Below are 22,459 nucleotides of genomic sequence, written 5' to 3'. Positions count from 1 at the left end.
CGTTCGTATCTCGTTTCTTCTCTCATCTGCTTCTTCCCTCCATTTGAGAGAACTCTGGTAAGCATGCAAATGTTAATGCATATCAAAGTAACGTGCAGTAAATCAAACAATAAACTATCATGCAAGAAAATATTAATGTTTATTACATACTCGTATGTATTTCACACTGGCACAGATACAATGCTTATGACTGCAACATTGCAAGCCTTTGGATACTTACGTCTGATATAGGCGCTTCATTTAAATGCCATCGGTATGAATTAATTTAACATGCAATATTCTGACATGCAAAACTGTCAATTTTTATTCCCGAATTGATAAGTAAAAGATCTCGTATACGAAAACTTTTAGTGAATGTATGGTGACACCGCATCCACAGATGTTGAATATAGATTTTCTTTTTCGTTTCCTTCGTATTGAATCTGTTTAAATATATATAGGAAACAATTAAGCACCCCGATAAAAGGGCGATTCAGAAGTATGTGCACCAAGATGGCGCACAACCTGATAACCTAACCTGGTACACATACTATGTTCAGGTTGTGCGCCATCTTAATGCACATACTTCGGGAGCACCGGTAAAAGATCGGAGAATTCAGAGTTTAATCTCTATACATAGAAACATGGGGCATGGGTAGCATCTGTGCATCATCATATAAGGGTATATTTGTCTTCCAACGATGAAAAATTTTTGTAAATTCGGGAGTTGAGAATAAAAAGTCACGCAACCCTTTTGTCAAAGTTCCAAACACGCACGGACTTTTGAATTTCACATTTTTGAAAAATTGTTCGACGTCATGGGGAAATTGGTTCCATGTGTGATGTATAATAATGTTGAGTGAACAAAGTTATTTTTTGATCCAATTCATAATTGAGCAAATATTTTTAACAGTCATTATCTCAGTTTTGAGTAATAAAGTTGGTTTTGAACAGTTTTCGATACTATTATTCAGAAATCTCATCATCTTGAAAGCACACTTGATATACAAATTGCAATAAATAAATAAAAAGCATCTCAGGATGAGGGGAGCCGCGAGAAACTAAATTTGGTCATCGAGCAGCGGCACCCATAACAAAGTATAACAAGAAAATAATAGCAAACAGTAAATGTGTCCATTCGAGTAAAAGTGAACAATGAATCTGGAGATTATATGATGTCAATGATCTTGAAATGTGTGTGCCTCATCCAACGTCTGTTGAGGTCCGCCATTCAATTGGTCATCTGGTAACTGAAAGTCTAATTCATGTTATGAGCAATAAAACCAAGACGAACTTTTATTTGTTAATGGAAACCGCCTGAATCCCAAATATACAACAGTGCAAATTATAATTACAGAGTGGTTTCGGCAAAATTAAAAGAAAAAATGGTTAGTTTGCCCTTTGTGAATATTAATAATATAAAATCGTCAACGAATTATTATTACCGTGTGAATCGATACATCAGAATGATGCCGAATATAGGTCCAATCAGCAATTTATATTGATTAATTTATGAATCATGTACACGCCCATAAAAAGCAGATTATATTAAAAATCATTTGAATTCTTAAATTTTACTCGCCGGACTGAGATATTCCCTACTAAACAATTAATAGCCATCTAAACATCTAGTTTAGATTTGTCTGTCGAACCCTATCTAGTCATTCCTTGCTGATTAACTAATAAATCGGCAGACGAAATTGGTAGTACCACACAAGTGAACAATCCTCCAGCGAAATGTCCTATCTTCCATCCTTTGCTCTTTACCCGAAGGCTCTGATTCTACATCAAGTATTGGTTGTGTTGACCTTTGGTAAAAAAATGAGAACATCAAGTATGATATTCGGTTTTTAGCCAAAGGGCCAACAATGTTACCTACCTAGGGTCATGTAAGTGTGACGTAAAAAGTTACATTTAATGAACAGTATATAGTGTTACAAAAGCAAAAGTGGAAAATAATAGGCCTCGTGCCCAAACTGAATTTCATGGCAATTTCAAGAAATCTCCTGCTGGGGTATTTTTAACTAAAACATCAAAACTTGGTTTTAGTTTGATTGGGGATGCATCACACGTGCCAGATTTAATTCTGGCCCACGGGCCGTAGTTTGTCCATGTTAGCTTTTAAGTCTAGTTCACATGAAAACTTGCATTTTAAAAATTTTAAAAATAACTTGCGGCATATCACCCTTTTACTGGAAATTGCATGCCAGTGCCTTCTTGGCGATGGTCAAGTTGTGGTCTTCAGCGTCTGTTCGGGACGAAGGTTGTCTCAGAGAAGCCTGTGGCAAAACAAAAACGACTTTCCCAACCGGACCAGTCGCTTCTAAATATATTATCAGACATCTTTATACAGAGAAACATGGAGAGGAAATATAATAGAAGGGAATTTTAAATTTAAACGGTGGCTATTACACATTACTGAAAACTTTAAATGCTGAATCCTGTTAGCTGCTCAAATGTATTTGCAGTTAAGTTCAGACCAGACATTTTATATTATTGGAAACTTTCGACTCAATTGACGTTCATTAATAGAGCTGGATCAGCCGAATCAAGTAAAAAGTCTCGGAAAATTATTGAAAAAAAATAATGTTCATCTTCTTCCAATTATATCTGAAAATATGAAAACAGTGTTAGTTGAACAAATGATAGTTTATACAGAAGCAAATTTCCTGGAAAGGGGATCACTAAAACATAACAAAAAAATGCAATAAATAAAGTGTCGTACAGTTGTTTTCACGGCACTGGACATAAGATGCCTTGCATTTGACTGCACGACAGTAGGGTGTATGTAAATATGATAAAAAAAAACAAGTCGAATATGATAAATGTCTTGCATTTTACCGCACGACATCACAGTGTATGAACATGGTTTTGTCGCCAAGACAATAAACCATGAAATCAAGAATAATGTCTTGCATTTGACTGCACGACAGTAGGGTGTATGTAAATATGATAAAAAAAACAAGTCGAATATGATAAATGTCTTGCATTTTACCGCACGATATTACAGTGCTTAAACATGGTTTTGTCGCCAAGATAATAAACCACGGAAAATAAAAACTACGCACAAGTGTCAAAATACAGCCTAGAAGTAGATTGGAAGAGAAAGAGTTTCAATCCCCAGACAAGATGTCTGGGGACCGTTACATCATTCATTTCCCTACTGCGTCCCTATCACCGTGAAAAAGTAAATTATCAAACCCAGCTTGAAGTCACAAGAGAGGACAACAGTGCGAGTGATAATTACTCTTCACCCTTATACCTGTCTATTCCTAACTAAAAACTATCTATCCGGCCGTCCCAACCCCGCATCTCAACATCCCAGCGAACGATATTTGACCCTAGTTTGACGAAGTCTATTTACGCCGACCTGATCTAATATTGCAATGAACGGAGCGTTCCCTACATATTCAAACCTGCTTAAGGTCAGCTTTTTAAACCAAATCTGTATTCATCATGTGCGCGGGCGATTTCACTCTGCTACGTTGAGTGAATTCTAGGTAAATGGTGCAAGCACCAGGGGTTTAGGCTATCCAGATCGTAGCGCGGGCGTCAGCTCCCCCTGCAATCATAAACACGAACCCAAATATTGCAATTTATGAGTTTGTTCATGACTGCCCTACTGAACCCATATATAAACTGAAAGCCGACCGGCCTAAAAACCTAAGTTGCCCAAGACCTAGAGGCAACATCTAAGAAGAATTGCAGACAACTTTGTATTGGCGCACAGTTGACCTAATCGTAATAATAAGTTAAATTTTAGTTTTGGATCATCGTTTGTTCGTGGTTTATGGGTTTAACTGCATAATACAATTGTGTGTGCCACAATGCTCAAGTCGCCAACTACTATTGCCCTAGTCTAACTACCTTACCAGAAGCTTAGTGCTACTGGGCTTGGCAATATTGAATCTGGGTTAGAAAACCCGTTCAATATTAAACCAAGACTTCACCTCTTTAAGTGCAATAGTGGCCAATGATTTTCAAATAAATCCGAATATCGTAATAATGCAAACAAATGATTTGGATTTTTTCAAACAATTCCTCTAGAGCATGGGTGGCCAACCTATGGCGCATGCGCCAAACGTGGCGCATTGCATGATTAGAGATGGCGCATTGCATCTTTAACCCTTTCCTTGTCAAAATTGTCCATGATTTTCTCGAAGAGAAAAACGAGCTATCTGAGGAAAGACCACTTTTATGTGATAAAAACTGGCTATTTGATTTGGCATTTTTAGTTGATGTTACTAGCCATCTCAATGATCTAAATTTGAGACTGCAAGGCAAAAGCAAACTATTTAAGCTTAGTAAATGACATTATCGCATTCAAGATGAAGTTGAAACTTTTCGTTTCCAAGTTGGAAAAAGAGGATTTGTCCCAATTTCCTCACATAAAAGAACACCGTAAATGTGCCGCTGGTAATGGCAATTTGGCAATATACACAGAAAAAATCAAGTTATTGCAAGAGACATTTGAAAGTCGTTTTCATGATATTTCAAAGAAAGAAGACTCTATACTTGTTTTCATAAACCCATTTTCACTTAGTGAACTAACCATATTGAAGATGCCAAGCAATATACAATTGGAACTAATTGACTTGAAAACTCATCCATCATTGAAAATTAAATTTGATGAGCTTTCTTCAGTCCCAAGTGCATTTGACATGATCAAGTTCTGGCAACCGTTACTCCGTGAAAATTTTCCAGAACTGAGAAAATTTGCCCAGGGTTTTATATGTCGTTTCGGAACGACATATAGATGTGAACAAACATTTTCTGCCATGAAACTACCGTAATTAAAAGCAAAGCGAGGTCAAGACTTACAGATTTAAATTTGAAAAATGCACTGCTCCTCTCAGTAACAAACTTAACTCCAAGAATAAAAAAAACTGGCGAAAGTAAAACAGCAGCAATAGTCTCATAAAGGCGGTACTTAAATAAAATTGATCAGTTTTATTTATTATACTTCCTTGCTTAATTTCTATTCATGTGAAGTTGTAAATTGTAAAAACTACATATACGTGTGTATATATGTGTGTCAGTGTGTGTATTATGAATTTATATAATTTCAACAAGAAGCGGGCGTGGGATTACAAGAGATTTACGGCGCATCTGAAACATTATGTTTAAAACGTGGCGCATGGTATGTGAAAGGTTGGCCACCCCTGCTCTAGAGAAAGTTATTGCCATTTATTGCACACGAGAGGATCTATTGTACCTTCCGAAGTCTTTCGTCTGCTTCGTCTTACAATTTGTGAGACCCTGCACTTTTGGCCTAATATGCAAAAGGGGAAAAGCTTAAGTCTCATTCAAATATGTGCTCCACGTGACCGATTTAATTTAGAAGACTTTGAAGCTTAATCTCCAGAGTATGGAATAAAAACCTAACGCCCTTTCTAACTAACAATACATAATTCAGTGCAGTGTTAAGCCTAACCGAAACCATCCTTTATTTAATTTGGTCTATCAACGGGGCAAATTTTGTTTAATTTCAAAGATATCACATTGTAATATTAATTATCAAAAGGTTTCGGCATTATTGAAAGAAAATATGGTTAGTTTTCCCTATTTCAAATATTAATCGTAAGAAATCGTCCACGAAATTATTACTGCGTGGATCGATACATCAGAATGATGTTAAATAAACGTCTAATCAGCAATTTATTTATGCTGATTAATATAAACGCCCATAAAGTGCAGATTAGCATTAAAAATCATTTGAATTCTCAAATTTCTGTCACCCGCCGAACTGAGTAGTTCTTCGGTAAACATTCCTAACAAGAGCCATCTAAACACCAAGTCTAGATTCGTCTGTCAAACCATGTCTAGTCATTCCTCGCTGACTAACTAATAAATCGACAGACGAAATTTGTAGTACCACACAAGTGAAGAATCCTCTAGCGAAGCGTAGAGTCCTATCTTCCATCTTCGCGAGCTTTGCTTTTTGCCCGATGGCTCTGATTCTACATTGATTGAGAAGTGTTCGTACAACGAACTTAAACGACACGTTCAGTTGACCTGGGATAAAAAAAATAACGAGAACACTAATTATGATATTCAGTATATCCGCTTTTCAGGGTAAAAATCCAAGGCAATCAAACACCTGCTGTATAAAATGACGTGCTATGTATAGCAAGGCTCGATGAACAAGGTATATATGGGTGCTCTCGAAGTATTCGTACTAAGATGTCTCACAACCTGAACACAGTAAGTGTACCAGGTAAGATTCAGGTTGTGTGTCATTTTGGTAACAATACTTCCGGTGCCCTCAAATACTATTTATTGCCGCCATTCCAGGTGGGCAACATTTTTGGCCCCCGGTTAAAAAACCTTGCTCCCCACTGATCTATAGCGACTCATTACCTGTTGTTAAATGAGTGTTTTTAAAATCTTTGTTTTGAGGAATAGCCTAGATCAGAGTTCCCAACCTTCTGTGGGTCGTGGGCCCCATTCCGATGGCTTTCAGCACTTATGGCCCGTCTGTTGCAGTGATATTTAAAGTGTTATTTTCATTAGCAGATTAAAAAATACAGCCAGCTTCGCGCCTAGCATTGTGCCCCCCTCCTCTCCTCAAATGCTGTGTTTAGGATATATACTGCATTGAATGAATGCTTTTTATTTAGCGTAGTTATATATTTATTGTTTCTCACCTTAGTCGGTTGATGTCGTGGCCGGTCTTCTTGAAAACTCGAATAATATGAAATTTCCTTGAACCTGTAAAATGGCAAAAGAATGATAAATTCATGATTGTTATTTGAATGCAAAGCATTTGTAAAAAAAATAAATGTTGCTGTTGGTACCATTTTCTAATCGATTTTTGCTACTCCGTAGTATGTGCACCAGGTTAGAGTTAGGTCATAATTTTATTCCAATTTACTTTTCCATTCCAATTTTAGTTATTTCGAGTTCGGGGACGTATTCGAAATATTCGGAACATTCAGTCAGTCAGTCAGTCAGTCTATGATGACGTAAACATGCACGGCAGGAATTGCAAATCAGTTTTCAAAATCGCCGTACCAAACTGACTTTTTTCGTCTTCTGTAAAACATTTATTATTTAACAATTTTGGTATACACTGGATTTTTAATCATTTAATAATCAACTACTTTGCTCATGGCGCCGAAGATGCCATTAAATTTTTAGTACACCTGAAGTATGCGTACCAAGATGGCGGACACCGGAATGTAGTATGTGTACCAGGTCAGGGTTCGGCCGTAATATTATTCCAATTTTCCTTATTTTAGTGTTAATACGATCTCGGGGACTAGCCAAGTGACTCTTGTAGTACCTGTACCTGAAATTATGGCCTACCCTCAACCTGGTACACACACCACGTCCCGGTGTCCGCCATCTTGGTACGCATAATTCAGGAATACCAATATTATTTTCGGATTTGCACGTAGGCTGGGAACGAGAAATTTATATTGCAAATCAATTTATGCATTTTGTAAGATTTTCTTACATCACCCGAGTATAGTGAAACCAATAATAAGATCCATATCAGGACCCGAACTACAGAACCCGCTGGTGCATTCCCGTTCCAAGTACATGAACAAAACATCGCAAACAGCAAGTATAGTGATCTATAGATTTGATTACGTTCACCAAGTCGATAACGTATTTAAGATCTTCGGAACATTCAGTCGATCCATAAGAACCTATGCATGTATGGCGGGAATTGCAAATCGGTTCTCACACTCGCCGTAATGAACTCAGAATCTTTTTTGGCTCGTGTGGAACATTTAAGAACATATGTTCAGTTGGCCCTGAGATGTAAAAAAAACATGGGAACACTGAGAATGATATTCGGAAATTTATATATGGTTTTCAGTGTAAAAATCTAAGTGAAGAATTGTTGGTGCAAGGAACACAAAACGACAAGCGAAATTATAAGTTTTGTTGGCCTGGAATATAAAAAAAAATGATAACACTGCATATATGAAATTCGTGAATTTAAATTTGTTTTTCAGGGTAAAAATATATTCTGACAACTGCTGTGCCCTGCCTAGCAAGACTAGAAAATGTACGAACAAGGCCGGTTATGAACTTTAGCGACACATAAAGTGAATATTTTTAAAATAAATCCTCGTTTCGAGAAATAGCTTAGAAGCACCAAATTAAAAATATGGTACCACGTTTTTAGTGACTTTACCGCATTCAATGAACGATTATTTTTAACGCAGTCGAATATTTATTGTTTTTCTCACCTTAGTTGGTTGATGTCGTGGCCAGTCTTTTTGAATAATCAAATGTATATTATAAAATTTTCTCGAACCTGTAAATGGCAATAGAATGATAATTCATAATTTGAATGCAATGTATTTGTAAAAAAAAAAATATTTTTCTCCGCTCTTGGTACAGTTTTCTAATCGATTTCAGCTACTTCCGTAGTATGTGTACCTGCTGAGGGTTGGGTCATAATTTTATTCCGATTTACCTTATTCTAGGTCTATTACGAGTTCGGAGGCTGTCTGTGTTACCTTCTGCCCATAGGTTTTAGTTTCTCTACATAACTTGATGTAAACTGGACGAACAGAACTAGTTACAGCTATATTGGTACCCACACTTCTGAAGCGCCGATTATTGTAATACAATATCTGATTTAGCAGCGATAAGTAATCTAAAACAACATAGTTTCAATAAATACCTTTCCATTCAATTCGATAACGTATTTGAGATCTTCGGGTAAAATGAACAAGCGGCAGATGAATTACAAATCAGTTTTCAGCTTGCCGTACGAACTGTGGATCTTTCTCGTCTCCTGTGAAACATTTAGGAATTTAGTTATTACTGTTATAATTAATAATCTAAGTTGTTCAGTTGGCTCTGAGATGTAAAAAAAAACATTGGAACACTGAGAATGATATTCGGAAATTTATATATGGTTTCCAGTGTAAAAATCTAAGCGGTGAATTGTTGGTGCAGAGAACACAAAACGACAATTATAAGTCCAATTGGTCCAAGACATATACACAAGTCGATGTAAAATAGGCGAACAAATATAGTTACCTCCATATTGGTACACTCACTTCTGGAGCGCCGATTTTTTTCCAAAACAATATCAGCATGAGCAGCAATAAGTAGACTGAAACGACATATAATTTCAACAACTACCTTTTTCAAGTTGATGACGTATTTTAAATCTTCGGAACATTCAGTCAGTCAGTCCATGATGACGTTATATGCACGGCAGGAATTGCAAATCAGTTTTCAAAATTGCCGTACCAAACTGTGCATTTTTTCGTGTTCTGTAAAACATTTAACAAGTTTGTTACTTCTGAGTTATCAATAATTTATTATTCATCTACTTTGCTCGCGGTGCCGAAGATGCCATAAATTTTTTGGTACTCCTGAATTATGTGAAGCAAGATGGCGGCACCGGAACGTAGTATGTGTACCAAGTTAATGTTTGCCTATTATTTTGTTCCAATTTTCCTTACTTTAGTACTAACACAATTTCGGTTCTAGTCAATTGATTCTTGTAGTATTAGTGCCTGAAATAATGATCTAAACCTATCCTGGTACACACACTACGTTCCGGTGGCCGCCATCTTGGCACGCATACTTCAGAAGTACCAATTTTTTTCGGATTGCCCGTGATCTGGAAACGAGAATTTAAATTATAAAAATGAATTTCTGCATTTTGCTGATATATATTATTTGGACGATTTTCCTATTTCACCCGAGAACAGTGAAACCAATAATAAGTCCCATATCTGGGCGTGAACTACAGAAGTATGGGAACCACGTTAGGATCAGGCCATATTTTATTACGATTTCCCTTATTTTAGTTCTATTGCGAGCTTACTTCTGCTTTTTCTGATGACTTTTACCCCGCGCGTTCTTTTAGAATCTTAGGCTTAACCAATCAACGCTCGTTCCTACTTTGTCTGGTGACTATTACCACGCCCTTATTCTAGAAGAGAGAGAGAGAGATTTATTAATTTGTCAACCAAAAAATTGCCGTCATCAATACAGTAAAAGAGGAGCAACAATAAAATTGTTTTGGTATGGACAGGAGGGAGCGATACGACCATGCGGTCATCGAGGTCAACTCCCACCTATTTCGCTTGTATGAATAAGATTCAAATTTTAAGATGACTTAATGAAAAAGTTAGACCAGTAATATTTTTACAAACTTTAGGAACAAAAAATAATATAAATGTAAACAAATTATACCTAATAATGAATTGGGACTCAAAATAAACACGATATAACCTGAACGGGTAAGAATTATAAGGTGAAGAATGAAGTCAACATGAGATATAGTTGGAAACTTAGTTGCACTAGTAATATCAGTCGGCTTTAAACTATAATAAATAGTTCTTTATGTAAACATTTTAAATATATGTATAAAGAAAAATATATATATACAGCGGATCAAGCGCTTCAAACAACATGGCGAAAATTTGCAACCAAGCTAAGAAGTTATTGAAACTTAGTAATATAACAACTTCTTTATCATTGGAATTAAAATAAAAAAATACTTTTCACAAAATTTATATTCAATCAAAAAGAAAAGGACACGGGGGATCAGTGTGGAATATTCGGTTTTACCAATCAAGCCTCGTTTCCAATTATTTTGATGACTTTTACGACGCGGTTTTTTTTAACTTGGTTTTACCAATCAACGCGCGGTTCTACTTACTCTGATATTTACTATCCGCGCATTTACTAGAACAGCGGATATTAAACGACGGGCGTGAAGCTAATTAAAAATAAAAATGTTGGTTAGATTTGATCTTGTCCGCCCTATTTCGGATAATCACATTTCGGTGCTCCAGAAGTGTGTACTACCAATACGGAGGTAACTAATTTTATTCGCCTACCTTACATGAAGTTGTGTAAAGGGACTGAAAGTATGGGAAGGGGGTATATTCACCCAGCTAACACAGACAGACCCCGAAATTAAATAGAACTAAAGTGAGGAAAATCGGAATAAAATTATGGCCTAACCATAACCTGGTACACATACTACGGAAGTACCCACATTTCTTCATTTTGGATATTTACGTTCCATCCACGTATTCTAACGTGTTCGTTGAATACAACATAGCCTACTCTCGTTTAACTATATATCTGTTATTTGTAGCTAGTTATTTTTGTTTTTTGCTAAATTTACTAGTTATATTAACTAGTTATTTTTGAGGTGGGGCGCGAGACTTGACAAATTCCTAAAAGAGGGCGCGCCCAAAAAGTTTGAGAACCACTGTTCTAGAATATTCGATCTTACCAATCAACATTCAGTCCTACCGTGTATATATACTACTTCGCTGGTCTCATAAAATTTCGTGAGACGGTTTTATAGAACCGGCTGAATCCCACTACTGGTTAGAGTAGACCATAATTTCAGGTACAAATAGGCTACTACGGGAGTCACTTGGCTAGTCCCCTCACTCGTAATAGAACTAAAATAAGGAAAATTGGAATAACATTTTGGCCTAATTTTAACATACACTACGTACACACACTACGTTCCAGTGTCCGACATCTTGGTCCACGTACTTCGGGAGTACCGATATATGAGTACAGTATATAAAAATAATTCTAGTATTAAATGTTAACGGTAAAAAAAATCAATAAAAACAGATGTGAATTATTTATAGAAATATTTTATCAGGATGTTGATATAACAGATGTTTCCCGAGCATCGATTTCTTTGTTTATTCCCGCAACATTGACCAATTAACAACGTGTTAACAATGACAAAACAATTGAAATTTGTGTAGCCACCAGACACTTTTTTTCGCTCATTCAGATATTCAAGCACGGTCGTAAACAGTGCTTCGTTTTTGTGGATTTGCGTGTTACTTGTCAGTTTTCAGCTGTGTTTCCAAAAATGAGTACCAAATGAAATAACTCAATTGGAATAGTCTTCCGATGAGCATTGGTTTAGTTTAGTTGCTATATTCAAAAATCTGCGACCGACTAGGCTAAAAGCAGCTACTTGTACCTGTGAGTCTCACTGAGTTAAATATTTTTATATAAAAAAATGATAAATTCGTAAACCAGTTTGTAAGCGATAATTCTCTGAAAAAACACTCTCAAAACAAGGGTTTTTGCAAAATATTTTCTGAGGTCCAATGGACGGGAAAACATCCATATTCTTACGTGGAAACATGGTCATCCGGAAATGTAACAGATTATATTTTTTTTCGAACGGTAAAAAGACTCGGCATAAAAACCATCGTTAAACGCCTTAAAACAAATTGAAGGGGCAATATGTGAAAAAAATAGAAAAAAGTCTATACATTAGGTCAGTGGTCGGGAACCCATGGCTCGCCAGCCATATATGGCTCTTTTGGTGACGGCATATGGCTCCCAGAAAAATCTAATAATGTAAGGCTAAGCTTACTATTGTTACGAGATTTCAAACTCTTTTATAGTCAAATTTGGCAGAAAACTTGCCTATACATTTGAGAACGCGTGCCCAGCGCATGTTTATGTTATGTATGAGAATTACCAGACAGGCATTGTGATAAAACTAGGAGATTCTGGAACAAATTTAGCGACATCACAAACCGATAGAGTCGCGGAGCAATAGAAAAAAGCTTTTCGTCCGTTTGTACGTACTGGTTACAGTATTTGTCCTATTTAGATCGGACTAGCAAAACTAGTTTTAAAATACTACGGAGGTGCCTAAACGAAAGAAGGCATTTCAACTTGTGCTGCATGTGAGCAGCCGTCCAAGGCTCGCAGCGACAATATGCTGAATCAGAATTCACATTAAATGTATATTGACATTGTATGTGTTGACTTTTGAGTACAAATTTCAGGCCTGATTAAGTGAAGAAATGCTATCTATATGGCTCGCACGGAAATGCAATTGAAAATATGTACAGTTTATCGCTCTCTTGACCAAAAAGGTTCCCGACCCCTGCATTAGGTACTGGACATTTTCACAAAATATTGTTAAGGGAAAATTATTATTCTTGAGGTGTGAAAGAAATATGCCAATACAACTTATAATTAAAAAAATTTAGAAGATGGTAAAACGCTAGAGTAAGATGATTGTATTTTAAAAATTTGAATTCTATGAACGAAGCAATTTTTATGAAAGAGTAAGAATCAAGTTACTCTCATTTATTATAAACATGCTACCATGCTAAACATGATAATTTTCAAAGGGGAACATAATTTAGTTTTGCATGGGATATGGCTGAAAATATGTCCATGCGTACTGCGTAGTCTACATCGCGGACTTGCTTTTTGCCTGTTGTCGAGTTTGCTGATTACAGAATTATGGTGGGATATACAAAATTCAATAGGCCTATCGATGTGAGTACAGGGCATACGCTCATTTTTTATTATTCGATTCTATCAAACAATAACACAGTACAGTAAAACGTAGGGTACGGTAGAGATAGGGTCATACTACCGGTAGCCTACACCTTTTTCCTACAGGAGTGGTGACTCCTCTACGGCCCATGGGCCGGGGCCACGGCCCATCTAATTGGGCCACATGGGCCGTGGCCCATAGCTTGATGGGCCGCGGCCCTATCACAGTATCAGGAAAAATCCAATTTAACAAAATTTTCAATTTTTACCAAATTGTCAATATTCGAACCAAAAAAATATACATACTGTAGTATGTGTACCAGGTTAGGGTTAGGACAAAAAAAATTCAGATTTTTTACATTATAGTTCTATTATGAGTTCGGGGACTGTCTGTGTTAGCCAAGTGAATAGTTTCTTTACACAACCTGATGGGCCGTGACCCCGGCCCATGGGCCGCAGAGGAGTCACCACTCCCACTCCCTTTTTCAGTTTTTGTAAATTCTGAAAATTGTGCTTCCTCCCACTATCACATCCTCCACAGTTGTGCCATGTCAATCCTCAAAGAATTATATTCTAGCCCTCCAACATAATCAAAACAACTTGAGAAGTAAACACAATACTGTAATATCAGAATATAGATTGAAGGCATGTGGAGTCTAGTAAAGTTTAGTACCACAAGTACTTCCAGTGGGCGTAGCATAACGAATTTTGCATATGTTATTCTTAACCACCGCCTGACTATGCCATCCATAAATTACGTCACAACGACGTCACCATCACATCATAGGGCTTGTCAAATTATAATTACAATCGCCCGAAATGGCATCTGCGCCGCCGATAACGAACTCGCTGAAGGACGATCTCTCTCCTATCGTGATCGTTGTGACAAGAAAACGAGAGAAATAGCTTGCTCGATTTCGGGTGATTGTCTGCGTTTTGGACGACCATCCACATACTTTGGTGGGCCTTATTACACCACTGTGACGTCGAGATGGCATAATTTTTCAGTGTCGTATCGGTAGTCAGGTGGGGGTTAGGATCGACATATGCAAAACTTGTTAAGCCAGGCCAACTAAAAGTGCATGTGGTACTAAACTATACCAGACCCGCCATGTGTACGGTACCGGTACGGTACCAGAACTGTCTGACTGTAGAATACCGTACCGGTATCTGAAACGGGAAGTACAACAGTACCGTAACTGTCTGAACGTACAGTTAAATACAGTACCGGTACTTATTAAACAAGTTACTTAGATAGACCGGTAGACCCAACATTATTCTGTTATTAATCTCCATTACTGCAGTATTCACTACCCGGTATGTAGTCTATATAATTCATTGAATTTTATTTTTAGGCTGCCTACAAAAACTTCAGCAAACGTAAGAGAGTAATGAAACAGGTGAAAAAGAAAAATAAAGGTGTCAAAATCATTCCAGTAGCTGATCCAGAACTAATAACTTCACATATTTTAAAGAAACGGGGGTGAGTTTGGTCAAATAATGAAATTTGTTCACCTAAAATATATTTTGTGTTTTCCTAACTGTTTCAAATATAAGCACACTAAATATCAAACAAGTCTAAACTGCATTTTGTAAATGATTTATCATTATTTGTTGTTTGAAGATCACTCAATTTACAAGATACTAACATGTTTAAACAATAAAATTGAATTGGATTATCAGGATGACTGAAAATAGCCAAACTATGCATACTCTAAGACACTTTTCAAAGTCGTTAACGATTGATTTTGTGCTACACAGTTGATGTTTATCAAGATGAATCAATCACTATTCATGTACTATATTTGTATATATTCTTCTACGCATCTAGGATCTCTATAGACTGTGTATTGAATCATTGTACCTGATTGAATCAGACATTAGAATCTGATGTGATTTTATTCAAAATTCGATTCGAGGTATCGAAGTGTGTGTACCAATATGGAGGTACTAACTTTGTTCGCCTATTTTACATCAAGTTGTGTAAAGGGATGGAGGCTATGGGCGGGGGGTATATTCACTTGGCTAACACAGACAGTCCCCGAACGTAAAAAGAACTAAAATAAGTAAAATCAGAATAAAATTATGGCCTAACCCTAACCTAGTAGAAACGTTTCAATCAATTCCTACAACTAAACCCAGTTTCCTGATTGCTCATCTGCTCTTTTAAAGTACTCTTTCCATAAAATTGTAAACTCTTAAAAAAATTTATTAATCCATTGTGTTTAGGACAAATCCAAGAGCTAATATCACTTTATCAGGAAAAAAGAGAAATAAGATTTTGAAAAGATTACGTAGAAAAGAAACGGAAGGAATGAAAATGCAAGGTATGGTATCATGCAATTGTAGCGGACAAAATATACAAAATTTGGAAATTGAGTCGATTTAAGAAAACACATTCTTCAACTTGCAGAATAGCATCATAAATTATGATCTCATCCTATTAAAAGCTTTGTTGAGTGTCCAACTTGTCTATCAGTAATTTTTTTACAAATCTGATGATGTATTACAGTTGAACCAACAGTCACAAGAAAAGGTAGAAAAGTGAAAAAGAGTGCAAAAGCAGAAGAAATTCAGAAGAATAAACAAACTGAAAGTTTTATAAATGATGTGGAAATGAAAGAATAGTTTAAATTCAATCATAAAAAGATTTTTTAAAGTGACAATACTGGATACAAAACTATCTGGAAATATTTTGCATTAAATATTCCTTTGTTTGCTATAGACTGTAACAATATAGGTGTCTGTCTCACTGCTCTCTGGCAACCTGGAATGAATTAAAGTAAAATTATGTGTTATGAATCACAACAACTGGCCACGTTTTGATAAGTTTTCCATCATTTCCAACAAATACGTTAGTGTAGCAGAACACAAACTTTTCAATAAGCGTGTCCAATCGGCGTGGACCTGAACAATTTCAAACCCAACCCTACCCACGTTGGGAAAACACTTGTCACCGCAACTACGGTTACCCTGGGTGGGTTTGGAATCCCGGGAATTGTCATAGGGTGGTTCACGTAACCGCTGGTCTGTTACGACTTGCTCCACCGCAAAGTATAAAACAGTTACCTGGCCTAATAACTAACCCCCCAAGCTGTGTTACACAATATCACTGAACCGTCTTATCGCCTTTCCTCTCCCTCCCCGGGACAAAAATGCAACCTTACATAATAAGTCAAAGTCGTATTACCGGCCCTGATATAGATCTGATAATTTCATTCCATGTCTCATCGTCTGATATTTTTGTTGTAGTGAAGTCGAAACAAGGTAGTTCGTTGTATTGAAGTTGTCCAATTATCGGTCTGTGCTTGATCAGCAAAACGTTGCGCCTGGATGCGGTTGGTAGTTCTGTCAATAAGTTTATTTAAGTAAGGGGCTCTAGAATTGGGGTCCGGGGGGGGGGCAGTTTCGTGAGCGACCGGTGGATGTTTTAAGAATGTAAAGAATATTTCGATACCGGTTCATGATCAGCATAAGTTAAAAATAACTTGAAGGATAACCTATAGTTTTGCTTGTCGCGTGGTTTCATCTTTTTTAGTTTTTCCATTTGGGATCAACAGGTCGTTCCCACTCATTTTTCCGTCTACAAAAGCGCACATGTGACGTCACAAATGTTTTTCAGGGTTATCGGCGATGTATTTTGGAGATACGTGCGAGAGGTTTGTTCTTTTGAACGCGTGAACAAATTCAATTTTAGTATTGAAATGGTGTAAAAGCTGGTGAACATCAGATCACTCGTTCTAGCGCATTTTTTGAAATTGTGTTTACCTAATGGCGACAAATTGTACGAATGACAGTAAGCACATGCGTTCGTACCGGTGGCAGCATATCTTTAAAAATGCCTTTCATTTCGATAACTATTGACAGTTTTTAGATTTGGTCAACGCCAGCATTTCCTCAATTGGTAAGGAAAGCCTTGGCTACTATTGTACCTTCCCAGGCTACGTAGCCTACTTATGTGAGTCAGGATTTTCATCCTTGGTTACATTTTGAATGGCACGCTCCCTGCCAGAGACGAAGACACAATTTGATGTACTTTTCGAAGACGCACAGCAGCATCCTTTACATTAAAATTTAGATGAAGGTGTCCACATGGGGAGCACACAAACCAAAATATATTTTAGGGACCGCGTTAAATAAGTTTAAAAGAACCGTGAGTAAATAGAAGTTTCATTTTACAAACAACTTTGGATTTTTTGTACTAAGCTCCTGTCGCTGATGTAAGATTTGAGAAAACATCCCCATTATAAATAACAAATTATTAATTATCCAGTTGTGGTTGGGAATAATTTGAATTTGTGTTTTTTTGATGGGGGGGGGGGGGTCTTTGAACAAAAGATCCACAACTTTGACACCAACATGCACATTATGCAATATTTAGGACCTATAAAGTACACAATGTCCACACCACGCAATTGTTATGAGGAAAATGAAGATTTACCGTTTATTTGAGTCAGGAGAGAATTTGATGTATCTTGGTCCGATAGAACAACAATAATCTTCCGGCATCTGAAATTTGAATACAATTGTCCACGTTTATATTACTACAAATACAGAAATAAATTGATTGAGTGAAATAAATTAAACGTAACTCAATACTAACAAATTCGAGTTCTATCAAATTTAAATACCTGTTTCATATACTGCGTTGCACAAATGACACATGAAAAATGAACAAAAAAAATCGATTTTTGTTCATCCACTGTGGGGGTGTTATATAATATATATAAATTTAATTAAACTATAAGGTCATAAAATGAACTAATCTTGCCATGGTCTCCAACGAGACGGGGGACAATATAGTATAGAATATAGATTAAAGTTGTAACTCGTAAATGCCCTTGTCATATTTTATGAGGGAGTGTGATAGGCTGACAAGCAAACCAATAGAACTTGATGGCAAGAACCTCTTCACACATCAGTATATGCAATATCAAATATCACCCTACCTCGATAACATGGCCGTTAACTGGTTAGAAATACCAATTTCGACTGAAGGAATATCTTCGGGTAAACCATGGGTAATATTGACTTGTGACAGTCTTGGTATTAAATCGTCTATAACAAACTGAGAGTCCCATACGTCGTTGACAATGTAAACGTCCAAACAAGCGTGATTTTCATGAAGCCATTCTGTGAAAATATAATTCATTTTCAAAGCATGAACAGCTATGTGAGGGTCTGCCAATTGTACATTATTTTGAGTTAGACTTCAAATGCATGTCTGTTCTTTTATTTATCATGACACTTTATATTTTGTTCTTTGTCCATTTTATTTCATATCGGTAACTCCATATTTGCTTACGATCAACAGGGTAATGATATATATACTAATTTGCCCATACATTTATGAAATGAGCACAAATCATCTTATTCGATCAGTGGATACCTCATGTAATACCTTGAAATCGAATAGTGAGTGACTATGTGTGTTTTTTCCTTTTATATTATCAAATCTATCATTTCATCTCAAATTTAAAGCGTAAAAGCTAAGCGGTTGCTTAAATCGGGCTTCGAGTGACACAGTGTATAATTCAAGCTTTGGGCTCAAAATCAAATTAATATATATATCAAAAGCTTAGTCAATAGTTAAACCGTCCTGGAATCGCTTCCAAATTCGCCACTGCGTACTATCATAAACTCTTTTTTTTTGTCATTTCAAAGGAGAAATGTTCAAACTGTGATTCGCTTACAATAATGTAATTTCACTAATTTGTAAGTTCTTTTATGTATATCCTTTCAATGTTGCTTAGTATGTCGTGTAAAATGTTTTCATTATCGCCAAATTGACATCGTTTCCAGCCTGTTAAAGAATTTCTGATTATCCTAATGCACATACGTAAATCTAAGTTTACGGTGCGGCTCTATGTTGTCAAATTCCAATAGAAAACATGTATTCGCTTCAGCGCAACCTGCACAGTATGGTTATTTACGCAACTGATTATAATCCTGTAGTACAAACTACACCAGTTATAAGCACGTAAAATAATAGTGCGCATTCTATTTTCTAGTGTTATATTATCGTTTCTCTTTCAAAGTGCCAATAAACTACTGCTATCAAACAAATAAAGTAAGTTTGTTTAAATTACCATGGCTCTGGCTAACTCTTGCATCTTGGACCTGGTTTGATCCATACATATCGTCAGTGCGGAAGGAACCGAAATTCGTCGAAGCTGAGTTCGATAGTTGGACTTCAGGAAACGACTCGGGTATTTGTGTTCGAGTGTTTGATGGTCCGATTGAGTTTCTGCCATCGACCGCTGCGCCACTGTATCCATTGGATCCGTTGGCCATTGCACGATTGACATCGCGGACTGTAAAGTGGGTGGAACAGATACATACATCAATATTAATTCACTGACCTGATGGAATATGTCTGTTTGGACGAGTGATTCCCAAGTTATGGGTCGCGACTCAAAGTCCCCAAAGACCTGAAAATCCTCCTGGGTAACCTGTTTTTGGCGCTCCCGAAGTATGTGCACTAAGATGGCGAACAACCTGAATTCTAACCTGGTACACATACTATGTTCAGGTTGTGCGCCAGTTTGGTGCACATACTTCTGGAGCTCCGTTTTTTTTCAATGAAATTATTTTTACTGGTCATATAGTGTCTATTTTGATATAAATAAGACTGATAGCCACTCGGGGCTCCGCTTGGGCTTAAATGAATAGAAGTTTGAAAATAATTTGAAACTTTGATTTTTATTAGGAGTCAAAATGACAATGAAAAAAACACAAGTTCAATGGAATTATCATTCTTACCAATGCAATCGATGACATTCTGATCAGTAAAAATATCGTGTCTTCCCATTTGGAAATGTATTAGTGTTATGATGTCACCAATTGTTGGTAAATCTCTCACCGACCAAGCTCGTACAATTGCAGCTGTGCGGAGTTTTTCTCTCTTGAATTGCAGAATCTGGTAAACAGGATCAAATTGGTAATTTCTACTCGCCCGTGATTTGCATTTCCAATACAGATTTTAAAGATACAATTTTAAACTGTTTGGTTCGTGGCCAAATACGTTTTTTGTGGTCGAGAAACAGAACTAATACTTACTGAAACTGAAGATTTTGTTATTAATGTGCTGTAAAGTTATTAATCAAGCGATTACATTATGTGCATAAAAATTGTTTGAAGTTGTGGTGACTAAAAATTTAATTCTCCAGACCAGAAATTCTAATTCTGACCAGAAATTTTATAATAACAATAACAATGTTTTGATAAATTCTTGTTCAGTTTTTGTACGCAAAATCGCTCTCCTGATCCAATCAATCTCAATATTTAGGAGTCATAATGTTGAATTTTTTCGATTTGACTAAATTGTTCTAGTTTTACTAGTTGTTTAATCACCTATATATATTGTATATGTTATCTCAAAGTTACCTCCCAGTTGTTACACGACAAAAATTCTGCCATCGCTTCCCAATTTTTTCCTGTATAATGGACATCATCATGATCCAATCGTATGGATAGTTGATAAAGCGTTGAATTTCCTAGTATTTGTAGCTTATATGGTTTAAAAGGTTCAAGTTGATTCAAGAAGACTTCGCTGCGGGAACTGGATGCAAAGCTGGAACGTGGATTAGTGCTTTTGCCGTAAGACATTTCTAAGCCACTTTTTATTTAAGCATGAAATTCAACATATTACGTTAGTCTGGAAGTAGCCAGATTGAAAAGCGTTTTCTGCTTTTTTACTACGAAGATACGTACATTTTGTCAACATAGCAGCGAAGCGCGTTTAGCTCTGTCGCACACATACGAGTATAATATACTCTTGTACAAATAGAAACTGATTTGATAGATAGAATTATGTTTTCAAAATCAAATGGTTGTCGTCACTCCCAACTGGTTATTGATAATTTTCAATTACCCACCGTACTCTATCACTAACGGCATATGCGCCTATAACTGCGCTGATTGATACACGCCGTTACTGTGATAATATCCATATAGACAGTGGGTTTTTCGAAATGGCATAAACTATACTTCAATGTGATGTTCTCGTGGTTTCTTTCATACGTACGCTTATGAATGAAGAATATGGTCTGATTTGCTCCATCCAGATCACTCGACTGATGTATTCTAGTTTTTTCCTAACTTTGAACATTGACAGTGTACAACATCAATTTTTTTCAATTCTTCTTCCAATTTATTTTAGCAGAACAATATAAAAAATCTCAATCAAATTGTTTTTGCCTCTCTTGTAGTGTGTTTTTGAAACATTCTAAGCTGTCTACAATTTGCTTCTAACTGAATACTATGACATGGTACTTCTTTTTTATGGTGACCACATAACGTAATTTCTTTTGCTGGAATCACAAGCGATAGCCAAACAAAAACTGCTCTTCGACTTCTGTTTTTCTTTACCTTTGTTTGAGAAGAATCTCGTCATCTTTAACTCGTTTAAACCGTTCATATTTTTTAGCGTATACGGCAAAGAAATACCAATGCGCCTCTATTTTGTTCAAATTAACATTGGAGTAATTATGTTTATTACTATTTCCTCTAAAAACTCATATGAATTATCCGAGAATAGAAATTAATGAATGTCACATGATATGTCAATGGGTTAATAGCGATTTTCTCGATAGTCGCGTTTGTTATTCAAATAAAAATGTAAAGAAACGGGGCAATACCCTGGTACAGGCGATGGGTATGGATCGATGCCATACCTCTCGAATGTAGATAGGACCTTTGAAATTAGGCGATGCGAATCGTCGGCATTCTAAAAACAAAACCCGATCCTAAATACGTAGTCTAGAGAAAAATCGTATATTATGCTTCGGCTGGCTGAATGAAAAATTTCGTTTGCTTAATCCAGATATGTACACTAAACTTTTTTCTTAAATTTGGCTATAAACAGTGTTGGTGCCAAATTTATATTTTAATTTCGTTTACCCCTTATATATTTCCCAGCCGAAAACCTCTTGAATATTCCATATCCGTTTACTGTACGTAAATAAGCTTAACTGACCTTTCTTATATATATATCACTAATCTCCTGACCTGCTCGATCTGATTTGATTTTGCCGAATTGTATTCTCTATTTTGTTGAAAAATGATTAGTTCATTTCATTTGACGTTTGTTTGACACCATCTGCTGCTAATCTCAGCAAACACGATGTCGCTGACACGACGACTCTGGTAGTCTTTTGTGCCCTGCGTCAATTGCGGAAATATTGTATGTCACTTTATTTTAATC

At 36.4% G+C, this 22,459-nt stretch overlaps 3 protein-coding genes across 5 annotated transcripts in view; 2 read left to right on the top strand and 1 right to left on the bottom strand.

Annotated features, from left to right (window-relative positions):
- The window catches only part of LOC120344932 (myeloid differentiation primary response protein MyD88-like), a 179,651-nt gene that overhangs the window by 146,604 nt on the left and 10,588 nt on the right, over window positions 1–22,459 (top strand). The gene's annotated exons all lie outside the window — the stretch shown is intronic.
- On the top strand, window positions 13,095–16,534 carry LOC120344559 (uncharacterized protein C11orf98-like). Its single transcript, XM_039413840.2, has 4 exons — window positions 13,095–13,254; window positions 14,610–14,737; window positions 15,484–15,581; window positions 15,767–16,534. The coding sequence occupies exons 1-4, from the start codon at window positions 13,219–13,221 to the stop codon at window positions 15,880–15,882; spliced, it is 378 nt and encodes a 125-aa protein (XP_039269774.2). The 5' UTR covers window positions 13,095–13,218; the 3' UTR covers window positions 15,883–16,534.
- On the bottom strand, window positions 15,441–21,734 carry LOC120344899 (uncharacterized). Of its 2 annotated transcripts, none has more exons than XR_013475483.1 (7): window positions 20,641–21,734; window positions 20,017–20,173; window positions 19,344–19,568; window positions 18,204–18,387; window positions 17,696–17,763; window positions 16,445–16,583; window positions 15,441–16,021 (listed from the first exon to the last, which is right to left on the bottom strand). XR_013475483.1 is itself a non-coding variant. In XM_078113021.1 (7 exons), the coding sequence occupies exons 1-7, from the start codon at window positions 20,860–20,862 to the stop codon at window positions 16,004–16,006; spliced, it is 1,032 nt and encodes a 343-aa protein (XP_077969147.1). In that variant the 5' UTR covers window positions 20,863–21,723; the 3' UTR covers window positions 15,441–16,003. The 2 variants fall into 2 exon arrangements, 1 of the variants encoding a protein (XP_077969147.1); XM_078113021.1 differs by having other exon boundaries at window positions 16,445–16,602; window positions 20,641–21,723.

This window comes from Styela clava, chromosome 5 (assembly GCF_964204865.1).
Source record: "Styela clava chromosome 5, kaStyClav1.hap1.2, whole genome shotgun sequence".
Taxonomy (NCBI): Eukaryota; Metazoa; Chordata; class Ascidiacea; order Stolidobranchia; family Styelidae; genus Styela; species Styela clava.
This window is presented reverse-complemented; position numbering and strand designations above follow the sequence as displayed.